The sequence below is a fragment of the Musca vetustissima genome, unplaced genomic scaffold, assembly GCF_032173495.1.
Source record: "Musca vetustissima isolate MV318-11 ecotype Yass unplaced genomic scaffold, APGP_CSIRO_Mvet_v1 utg231804, whole genome shotgun sequence".
NCBI classification, from domain to species: Eukaryota; Metazoa; Arthropoda; class Insecta; order Diptera; family Muscidae; genus Musca; species Musca vetustissima.
In genome coordinates this window covers 6,461-18,331 of record NW_026875751.1, presented here as the reverse complement: position 1 = coordinate 18,331, position 11,871 = coordinate 6,461, and the positions used below count along the sequence as shown (strand labels likewise).

The 11,871-nt window shown below is 32.6% G+C and overlaps 2 protein-coding genes across 2 annotated transcripts; both read right to left on the bottom strand.

Annotated features, from left to right (window-relative positions):
* Positions 1 to 3,649: 3,649 nt before the first annotated feature.
* Positions 3,650 to 4,078, bottom strand: LOC133338289 (lectin subunit alpha-like). The gene is made up of 2 exons (XM_061546466.1): positions 4,003 to 4,078; positions 3,650 to 3,942 (listed from the first exon to the last, which is right to left on the bottom strand). Exons 1-2 carry the CDS (start codon positions 4,076 to 4,078, stop codon positions 3,650 to 3,652), a joined length of 369 nt encoding a protein of 122 aa, XP_061402450.1.
* A 5,295-nt stretch (positions 4,079 to 9,373) lies between these two features.
* Positions 9,374 to 9,902, bottom strand: LOC133338290 (lectin subunit alpha-like). The gene is made up of 2 exons (XM_061546467.1): positions 9,833 to 9,902; positions 9,374 to 9,663 (listed from the first exon to the last, which is right to left on the bottom strand). The coding sequence occupies exons 1-2, from the start codon at positions 9,900 to 9,902 to the stop codon at positions 9,374 to 9,376; spliced, it is 360 nt and encodes a 119-aa protein (XP_061402451.1).
* Between the last annotated feature and the right edge of the window lie 1,969 nt (positions 9,903 to 11,871).

Genomic DNA, 11,871 nt, shown 5'->3' with positions numbered 1-11,871 from the left:
CTATTGCCCTCTCTACTTGGTTCAGTTTGGTCTTGCTTACACCAAATGGCCTACGCCGAACAACGGGGACCGAACAACTTGTATTCTCGGATTTGTGTGGGCAATTTTCTTCCACAAATTTCATTGGAATGGTAATATGCGTAACTGTGACCAGCATTCTTCAGTATAATAGTTTAGAATTCGTCTTGTGCCGTTCGTGAACGACGTGGTTCAATTGAACGAGTCAGTCCACTGAACGAGTGAGTCATTCATTGAGCAACGTCGTTCAGAGACCGACTGCGTTTGGTAAACAAAATTATTCAGTGAACGACAATAATAAAAACTGAATTCAATTGAACTAGGTCGTTCACGAACGGCACAAAACTATCACATTTGCATTTCCTTCATCCCCGGGCAGACTTTGATTGTTCCCTTAGAACAATCCATGACACCATGCCCGAGAAGGCATATGCTCAGTATAAAGTAAACCATTCAGAAATTTTAGTCGATCCTCTATTTACAAATACTATAGAGGGGGTTAAGGCACCATCTTCAACTTTTCAAATTTATTCCGCGGAGGCAATGAGAAATCCTGCAATTGAGCTATAACTTGGGAAAATCCGGATGGGCTATTCATTCTTTATAGTATTTGAGGATTGTGGTTTAATCTAACCTTATTCTATGATAAGGCTGTAGTGAGTAAAAACGATTTTAAGTGAACTTTTTGAATGTATATCAAACCGTAGTTCCTGCCATTTCGATTTGAAAGTTCTTGGTGCATACACTGATAGAAAAATGGCATTTCAAATTTAAGCCGAATACACTCAGTTTTTACTAAAATCGTACTTAAAAAATTAAGAAAAATTCGTACTTAGTTATTCTTAAAATAAGTACAATTTTGGATAGTTTTATAAATTCAAGTACGGAAATTATTGGAATAAGTATTAATTTCTTGACTTCTCATATTAAGTTAAGATTTGTATTTAATTCAAGAAAAAATTTCTAATAATGAAAAGTAAGTCATATATAACTTGAATTAAAAAGGAAATTCTTTAAACAAGCTTTGAGAGAAAAACAATGAGCACATAACAAATTTACTCTCTCAGATACTAATGAAAAGTAAGCGGAATATCACTTGAAATAAGAACATTCTTATAACAAGCCTTGAGAGAGGAAAATGATGGAATGCAAAAACTCTCTCGGCTGCATTTTTTTCTTAGTTGCGTTTGTTCATTTCTAGCTTTGATACAGAACATTGTGGAAAAACAGTATTAGTTCGATTTGCGCGTGCCAGTAGACGGTTGGTAGAATTGATTGTTTTTCTGTGTGCCCAAAAATGAGTGAATGTGTTTTTTCAACTGTGAAGAGACGCCTCCTGTGGACGACGACTCCCGTATGCGCAAATTACTCCAGGAGTTTCAATTATTTTGAAGTGTTTATAAAAGTGTGCGCGTGTGTTTTTTTATACATATGTAATATTTTACTCCAAATATATTGACTATTTCTACATACACATTTTAATAACGGTGTATTTCCGAAAAATTCTTATGAAAATGTTCATAAAGCTCAACAACGCCTGTTTGCTTTCGCAAACTGTTTGTATAAAATATATATGTGTACACACAAACACCTACTTGGTATACACATATTACCATGCAACAAAAGCGCTATCTTCAAAACGATAAGATAAGCGCAAAATTTCTTAGATCAAGAATATACTTCTTGCATTTCTAACGCGCATATATTTTAAGTATTACAAATTCTTAACGTAAGTGCAACACACTTAATCTAAGTGGAGAGAGCGAGTTGAAAGCAAACCAAAATGTCTCTGTTATTGTCTGTTGTATTGTGTATTTTTTGGAAGGAGAGAGAGTGTTGAAGCAAATCCAAATTTTATGCTCTATTCCGTTCTCATTGAATTTATTCGTATCCCTGGTCGTCGCTTACTATGTTTTTCAGTTTTGAGTTGTGAAATACCGTTAGTCATGTAGAGTTTTTTTGTGTATTCATTATTTTTGTGTTATGTAGCAAAATGCATTGATAGTTCTAAAGAATTTTGTTGATATCGTTATTTGTCGTTGCGCTTTACATTAGTTGTGTTTTATATTATTCTTCAATTACAATATTTCCATATTATCTTTATGGTTTAACAATAAATTTATATCCTTATTTATTTAGCTGCTCAAGTGCGGTATAGAAGTTTGCAATACATGCAAACAGAAGATATAAAAGAAGCAATACCTCCTCTTGGTCTTCGAATAGAATTTCGAGAAAAACTTTTCAAACAAAACTTTTCAAAACTTTTCAATAGCAGGTAATAAAATTTAATGAGTATATGATTTGGCAAATTAAATTGATTTTTCAATGTTATTTTATAGTTTGGTATCGATGACGAAACAATTTCTGTGCAATCCAAAGTCGACAAGTGGTTGACAGGAAAAGAGTTCCATGAGAAACTGCTGATTTGGTAAGCATTAACTTATACAATTATTTGCAAAAAATTAGCAATTATTTAACATAGTCTTCATTCCAGTCTCATTTGATAAATTTACCACCATAGATTTTAAATTTCGTATTATCTTTTCAGATCCAAATTGATTTCGAACTTTTGTATCCAGGCAAGAGTCATATGTTGTTTTCCAAGTGGCAAAATTTCAAAGGAAAAATTCTGCCATATCACGAAAGAAACGTCACCAAGTGAAGGACACACAACAACTAGGTAAACATGAGGAGTTTTTTGTATTATATAGATTTAAAAATGATTTTTCATTTATTTTTGGTATTACTTTATAATTTCTCTTAAAAATCAAATAAACTATATTTTACGTAAATCAACCATTGCTTTATTTCATATCGGAAAATAGCTTAAATTCAGCTCGAAAAACTCAATTTAAATGACTTTGGGATCATTTCAATCACTGGCATTTTTTAAATCAATTTTATTTTTGAATTAGAACAAGTGAGAGTTTGGATTAAATCAAGTTTGGAAATATATTTTTTTATCATTTCAATCTGTGGCACTCTCAATTTAATCTTTTAATCAGGAACAAAATTCTTGAAACAAGAATATTGTGAGATAATTCTGATTTATAGAATGCTCAAATCAAGCCCACGTTGCGCTTGAATCAAGTTTTATTAAGCATTAAATCAATCTTAGCGATCTTTTACCAAGTAAATTTCGTACTTAGATCGAAACTAAAATTAACTTAAATCAATTCCAGTTTTCTTAAATCAAGACTCTTCTGAGCTTAAAGCAAACACAATCCGGCACAAATGGTTCTAAAATTAAGAAATCCGCACTAGAAAAAACCGTACTTAAATCAAGTTTTTTCATCTTGGTATAAGAAAAACCGCACTTTTGACACCGCTCCGGCTTCATTTAAGTACGGAATACTCAATTTTTTTTATCAGTGTATTAAAACTCCATTATCGTTCAGCTGAAGATCTTATTGCCAATCCATAATTTATGTTCTCATATTTTTTCGCGGTATAAAATACCTCTTTACTTACGATTTACAAAGTCATGGCATATCTATAAAGATCCCAACAGGATCAACTCATGCAGTAGGGTTTATACAAGTTCATCTATTTCTAACATTCTTTCCGATATTTTATATTTTTTTGATTAATTACAATCGTATGTGCTAACACTTCGCATGTGCTTCGTATTCTACAATGCAAATAATTCATCAATGACATTTTTCTTCACTTGCATGTCGTGTCGAGCAGAGCGCAAAAAACGATTTTCTTCGCAAATGAAACCCATTTTTGTTGCACACAGAGCATCGTTCCATTCTAAATCCGTTTTCCAATAAAAATGGACACAATGTTCGTAGCTTTTATAATTATCCGGTTGATGATTCGACCAATTTGAGAATTCAAAACGTTTGCCCGTTGAAGACCAGGTAAATTTACCCTCCACTCCAAGATCGTTGCCACCCAACCAGAAATTGGGAGATTTTGCTGTGGACAATAAGATTTAGTTTTTAATATAGTTTAAATATAGCAAAATTAATTACTTACCAAATTTTGCACGTAATTCTTTGCCAATAATTTCATTCCTTTCCGGTGTATCGATGGTTATTAGTGTCATATTCATTATTGCACATTCATCCAAGGCCTCAAACCAATTGTACTGAAAGTAATTATATGGTATTATTGGATTTAGACGGAATTTTGAATATTTGGTTTTTTTTTCAGAAAACCATCCCCCTTTACCTTTTGTTCTTCTTCAATAAAAATTACACCAAAATTAGGCACTTTAATCCTTTTGTCGTAGACGCTGGCTTCGGTTATAAAAACTGCTAAGCAGATAGAACTTAGAGCTGTGAAAAAAAGCCTGACCATTTTTGTTTCAATTTTAAAAGTGAAATGAAATGCTTCCGCCGTAGAGCCGTATTTATAATACAGACTTGTGTTAGGTGATAAGCTTAAAATATGACGCATACGTAAATATTACAACAGTATTGAAACAACAAAAACGTAATTGATACACTTTCGTTCAATACTGTAATATTTTGAAATATTTACGAGCAGATGCTCGTAAAGAAGGTATAAGACTCCTGGAAATTCCAAATGCTACCAAGAATGTTGCACGCTGGTCATCGTGAAACGTTTAAAACTGGAAGAAAGTAGGGATACGAAGTCGACTTACATGTGTATTCCTAAAGAAAGGTGAACCGAACAATCCTAACTAACAATTTGTATGGAATGATATGCGGAATTGCACAACTAAATTGAATTAATATGTGAACATTTTTTAAAAAATGTATAGTTACTCATCAATTGAGAACGGCTGGATCGATTTGACTCAAATTTTTTTTTTAATTTCTGAGAAAAATCCGCGAAAATCTTGCAACATATATTTCTATGGAACGTCTGGACCAATTTTAATCAAAATTTCTTTCAGTTGGCTGCAATTGAAATGGATAAGTTTTAATGATGGAAAATGATGAGAAAATCCGCAATTTTGAAGCATATCTGCATTTCCACACATTTTATGTCCAACTTTTATGATTCATCGTAGATATTTTGAATATATTTATGGCGAAAATTGACAGACTATAGTCTACTTTAAGCAATTGCCAATATCATTGGCAATTGGATATTATCATTGTATACTCACATTTTATATAGAATCAATATATGTCAAGTTCGAACATAATGTCATCCTGTGTGAAGCAATTTTGAAGGTATAACTATATTGTGACATTTTTCTAAAATATAAACAGTGATGAACGTAAAGATTTATCGGTACCATTATGCGGGGCCTATATCAAAATGTGAGGCTATACCGGCAATAAACACGGAATTAAAGGGCATTTTTTTTAAGTTTTATGCCCTTTTTAGGGCGAAGGATCATTCATGTCAATAATTTTATTAATTTATCTTTCGAGATGAGCTACATGAACGAAGTTGCAATGAAAATGAAAGCCAGAGAGATACTACATTCCCACCAATATGCGATGCGTTGGTTAAGCGGCTCATCTGTCAGGGTTCGGACATTTGGCATCACACCAGAACATTCCTTTTCAGAGCAGATTTTTCTTGTAGTGACGGACTTTTTTCCATGCAGACTAGAATATTTTTCTTCAATGGTATACAACTGCATATTGTGCAACCTTAGGGAGATAAGGAGATGGCTTTGAACACTAAGGCGCCTTCAAAGTACCTAAAATTGGACTATGCCAAAATATGGACATTGCATTCCATCGTTCGGGAATTGAGTATACAAGATTTTTAGTGTAGTCCGACGATATTTTACCCCATTCTGTCAGAAGTATTTCTTTGAGTTGTTCCTTACTGGAAATTGTATGATTTCGGATTCGTTTATCTAGATTATACCATAGGTGCTTAATCGGATTTAAATCGGGGCTTTGTGGAGGTGTTGTCAGCATGTGTGGTGTATTGTATACGATCCAATTCTTAATGTCAATAGCAGTGTGTTTTGGATCATTGTCCTGTTGGAAGTAATAATTATCAAGAATTTTGCGTTTTTCAGCACTTTGATTCAAATTTTGTTTCAAAATATTCATATAAACTGTTTTATTCCATATTTCCTCAATGAATACCAAATTGCCAACACTAGTTGCTGACATGCACCCCCTACCATTACTCCTCCCCCTCCGTGCTTTCCGAGTATTCTTTGGATTGAGTTCTTCGCCTTTAATTCCGAAACACCAAAGAGCGTCCATCCGACCCAAATATGTTAAATTTCGATTCGTCCGAGAAAATAACTTTTTCCCAGAACTTATTTGTCTTGTTTTTATAATCATTTGCAAAATCGACACTCTTTTTCTGTTTGCCTTGTTAAGAAGTGTTTTTTTGATGCACCTACGTACCGTGTCTGCTGAAACTTCTTTCCCAAATGATTCTTTGAAGTCTGCAGGGATTTTAGGAGCGCTGGTAAATGACTCTTTTTTAATAATATATTCAATTTTTCGTTCTTCTCTGATGACGGCCTGATCGCGGTGTATTTTCAGTTATAATTTCTTTTTTGTATCGATTAACCACTTTTTGGACTGTTGATTTGGTTCTGCTTATCATTTTACCTATGTATTTCGGAATAGGATTTTCCCATTTCATGGTTAATAATTTTTATTTTTGAAAGTAATTTTTAAGTGATTATTTATACTCTTTCGAGTCGAGCATAATGATCTAAGTTTTGCAATGAAAAGGAAAGCCAGGAGAAGAACCTGAACGTACCCACCATTATGCGACGCGTTTCGTCGTTGGTTAAGCGGCTCATCAGGCATACTGGGCTATGTGGCTTTACAAAGGTCGTATGTTGATAACTTGTATTTATTAGGCTCTGATGCGAATTAAATTCAAATTTGTCAAAGTTCGACATTTGTCTTCATTCTAGGAACAGTCCTTTTCAAAGCAGATTTTTGTTGTAGCGATGGATAATTAATCCACACACCTACAATTGCTTTCATGGTTTACACATGTTTTTGCGCAACCGTTTTGGAAGTGGGTTGGTGGCTCAGAACGTTAAGTGGTCTGACAACATTTGTGTTGCTCCGAGAACCGATGTTCGAGCCCTAGCCGTGCTCAGCTGAATTAATTTTTTATTTGAATAAGTGCTACAAATTGATAAATTCCCCCATACAGATATGACCTTATATTTGGGCTTTAAAAATTATTTTGGTACTTGATTCGGTATTAAATGTGGACCTATAATAACAATTTTGCGTATCAATTTTGTGTTATCAGTAAATTATGGTTTACAATCACGTGAAAAATATTATTGCAAAAAGCGGACATAAAACCTCACGTTATTTTCTCAAATGTGTTTTCAATGATTTTGTTCATTATTTCCCAACCCAATGTTGATTCAATTTAAATAAGGTTAGCCGGGTCAGCTAGTAATTATTAATTAAAAATAAATTTCTATTAATCATACTAAAATCTCAATCAATTTGTACGTTTTATTTGATAATATTTGTTTGAGTAATTTTAATTGCTCAATAACCTTGTAACCTTGGAAATGTTACAGCAGCAGACGTTAATATGTTTCGAAAATTATCACATATACATAAGTACATTATTTAACTTGTGACTGAGTAGCGTCCTAACACATTCCAAACTGCAACGTGGGAATTTGTGGGCCTGGCAATAAAAAAAGAAGATTGGTAATGTGAATACATCAATGCGGCTTTTACAAACTATCCTGTTTCCTGGAAGAAGCGATAAATTTCACAGATGGTAAAATCTGGAGGTTAGCAATAGAAGATGAATTAGTGGCCCAAATCTTAAATGGGACTTGAGAAATAACGGAAAGGCCTAAAAATAGAAAAGTTATAGACAATAGATTTGATTTATGAACCAACGCCGACAACAAAAGGAAGGCTCCCACATCCAACGCTAATTAGACTGTTGTTGTTTGTGATTTTATGACGCAGACGAACAACAATTAATTTATTGATAACAGAATAAATAATTTATTGATAAGTGTTTTGTGTGTGAGATTAGGCTAAGAAAGAGTAGTATAAGTAGTACCTAAGAATCAATAATTTATAATAAAATCAGTGCCTGACAACCACTAACAAAAACTGTGGGGAGAACCGTGTCTTATTATTTATTTAGTGTACAGACGATCTGCGGCTGTCTGAACGGTATTTCATTTATTCTTTTATACAGACGAGCTGTGGCTATTTGTATATTTTACAGTAGTAAAAGGAAAACATTTCAAAATCGCTCTCAGAGTACAAAATAATTTGAAAAAGTTTGGAAACGCAAACCTATTAAATATACAAAACTTAGGTAGCAATACTTCAAAATCAATCAATTCCTGTTCGGCATTTTTACTCATACAAAATTTTCGAGAAAAAAGTTTACAAAGAGGACGCGATTTTTTAAATTTGTTTCAATGTTTTAACAGTTTTGTGGGTTCAGGAACGGGTTTCGAGAAAAAAAGTTGCAAAACTTGTAAAAATAGTAGATAATTTTAGGTTCTAAAAAACGGAACTTATGTTAATTAGGTTTCAAAAAATGATTTATCGTTCCGCTGGGAAATTGTTTCAGTGAAATTTTACTCTCCCTCATTACAGAAGCACATTTAATCCGATTCTTTAATCATTTCAGATTATAATAATTTATTGATGTATGGTACCTTAGCCGAGGAAGAATATGCTCACTATAAGGTAAACCATTTAGAAAATGTTGTTGATCCTGGCACCTTCTTAAATTTCCCAAATGTATGCATATTGAGAAACATTTTTATGTTTAATGTCGTGCTAATCAGAAAAATTCCGTACTGTAGTTTCTCAATTCCAGCTGAGACAGAATTTGAAAAAACTCAATTGATTCTCCTTTCTTTATAGTTTTTGAAAGGATTGTGGATAAACAACTTCTGAGAAGAGTGATGGTGAGGAAGAAACACCTTTTCCTAAGATAAATGTGTAGGTTTGTGGTAAAAAAGATAAGTGTGTTGGTGGATAAAAAAAGTATTGTGTGGATAGAAACTTATTTCTTTTAAGGTGGAGCGGAGGCAATGAGAAATCCTGAAACGGAGCAAGATCTTAGGAAAATTCGGATGGACTATTCTTTATATATAGTATATTATTTTATGATAACAAGGTTGTAGTGGGCAAAAAAGGTTTTAACAGAACTTTATGAATGTATATCCAATCGAAGTTGCTGTGATTTCGATTTAAAAGTTCTTATTACGTTTTAAACTCATTCTGCTGAGGTCTTAGCTGAATTTGTTATTTCATATTTTTCACGTAATAAAATACCTCTTTACTTACGATTTACAAAGTCATGGCATACCTATAAATATCCCAACAGGATCATCTCATGCAGTAGAGTATATAAAAGTTAATTCATTTCTAACAATCTTTAAGATATTTTTTATTTTTTTGATTAATTACAATCGTACAAATAATATATGCTAATGCTTCGCAAATAATTTATCAATGGCAATTTTCTTCGCTTCCATGTCGTGTCGAGCATAGCGCCAAAAACTATTTTCTTCGCAAATGAATCCCATTTTCATTGTGCACTCTGCATCGTTCCATTTAAAATCCTCTTGATAATGGACACAATGTTCGTTGATTTCATATTTGTCCGGTTGATCAACAGCCCAATTGAAGAACTCAAAAGGCTTGCCAGTTGAAGACCATCTAAATTTACCCTCCAGTCCAAGATTGTTGCCATCCAACCAAAAATCGGCACCTTTTTCTGTGGACAACAAAATTTATTTTTTTAATATACTTTAAATATAGAAAAATTTACTTCGAAAAAATATTTCTACAAATACTCGTCTACTTATGGACATCGAAAAAATATTAAAAAAAATCCACGCCTCTATATGGACCATGAAAAAGTATTTAGGAAATGAATTACTTACCAAATTGCAGACGTAATACCTTGTCAATAATTGCATTCTTTTCCGGTGTATCGATAACTACTAATGTCATATTCCTTCTTGCACATTCATCCCTGGCCCCAAACCAATTGTACTGTAAGTTATTATATGGTATTATTGGATTTAGACGGAAGTTCGAATATTAGTTTTTTTTCGAAAAACCATTCCCCTTTACCTTTTGTTGTTTTTCAATAAAAATTGCACCAAAATCATTCACATTAATCCGTTTGTCGAAGACGGTGGCTTCCGTTATAAAAACCGCGAGACAAATAGAAATTAGGGCTCTGAACCAATGCTTAACCATTTTCGTTTGAGGTTTGAAATTGAAATGAAATACTTTCGTCGTCGAGCTTTATTTATAATGCAGACTTGTGTTAGGTGATAAGCTTAAAATAAGATGCTTAAGTAAACCAATAAGGAAAGTAAAAGTAAAACCGGACTGGGCCGACTATTTGATAACCTTCACCACTTTGGGTATATTCTACATGTGTATCCTAACAGACGTTGCCTTTTCGAATGAAGGATCACGAGATTCATCAAATAGAAATAACAAAATCCAAAGTAAAATATTAGATCAACTATATAATGGTTTAAATAAGGAGTCTTGGCGACTTGAACACGTTTATTGGAAACATATAATGATTTAATATATACAGAGGACCAAATTTCAACAAACACAGGCTTCATTCAAATTGAAATACGTACAACTTATGTCCGACCAGTATATACCAGGGACCGAAAATAACAGTTATTTTTTAAAATGCGAACAAAAAAATCTTCATGTTAGAGACATGGGACACCAATAGTGTCATATACCAATAGATTCGTATTGAGGAGCCCATTAAGGATATTGAGTGATCTTGAGAAAACACTCTCAGTTCCCATGTTAAGGATTATTTTTTAACGGAAAAAATAAACGTTGACTTTTAACTGTTAAAAATGATTTTTATTTTTTCCGTCAAAAATAAAAGTCTTTTTGGGATTTTTATTTTTTCCGTCAAAAATAACAGTCTTTTTGGGACTTTTATTTTTTCCGTCAAAAATAAAAGTCTTTTTGGGATTTTTATTTTTTCCGTCAGAAAATAAAAGTCTTTTTGGGATTTTTATTTTTTCCGTCAGAAAATAAAAGTCATTTTGGGATTTTTATTTTTTCCGTCAGGAAATAAAACACTTTTTATGTAAAGAAGTTTATACAACTAGTAATCAGTCATAAAATTACAATTTATAAATCTCTGTCCTTATTACAATAAGTGTACACATAAGTAATCAAGATCAAAGGTAAAAAATATTTGTTATAAATTTTTAAAAAATAGTCTAGTGTACCAAATCATGAATATAAATTAAAGAATCATTCCCCTGACTATTAGGTCAAAGGTTATATAACTGGTACCAAACTCTATATGTTTATTTACGTAAAAAGACTTTTATTTCCTGACGGAAAAAATAAAAATCACAAAAAGACTTTTATTTTTGACGGAAAAAATAAAAGTCCCAAAAAGACTTTTATTTTTGACGGAAAAAATAAAAGTCCCAAAAAGACTTTTATTTTTTCCGTTAAAAAATATATAATTAAAGTGGATTTTTTTTATTTAGGTCACATAATAACAGTTATTTTTTACCTGATTTGATATATGTTATAACCGTTACGGTCCCTGGTATATACGAAAATGTATCGCTATCCACAAATCTACGAAAAGGAATTATATAGACGAATAGATGAAATGAAATTAAGACAGGGCATCTCAAAAGATTGTGCCTAAAAAATTGATCATTCGGGGGAACAAAAATGGCGAATTGTAAAAGATTACCGAAAGTTAAGTGAAATCACAGTAGATGATAAGTTTCCTATCGCTAATATTGAAAACGTATTAAATAAGTTAGGACGAGCACAATATTTTACCACTATAGAATTGGGCCAAGGGTTTCACCAGATACCTCTCAAGGAAGAAGATTGGCTTTACAACCCCTTCCGAAAACAGCTTTTTCCACCCCCTACGAATATCTTAGAATGCCATTTGGCT

Coding starts and splice junctions, on each gene's coding strand:
- LOC133338289 (XM_061546466.1), bottom strand. CDS start 4,078: ATGAATATGACACTAATAACCATCGATACACCGGAAAGGAATGAAATT. Junction 3,943..4,002: donor AGAATTACGTGCAAAATTTG/GTAAGTAATTAA, acceptor TATTGTCCACAG/CAAAATCTCCCAATTTCTGG.
- LOC133338290 (XM_061546467.1), bottom strand. CDS start 9,902: ATGACATTAGTAGTTATCGATACACCGGAAAAGAATGCAATTATTGAC. Junction 9,664..9,832: donor GGTATTACGTCTGCAATTTG/GTAAGTAATTCA, acceptor TGTTGTCCACAG/AAAAAGGTGCCGATTTTTGG.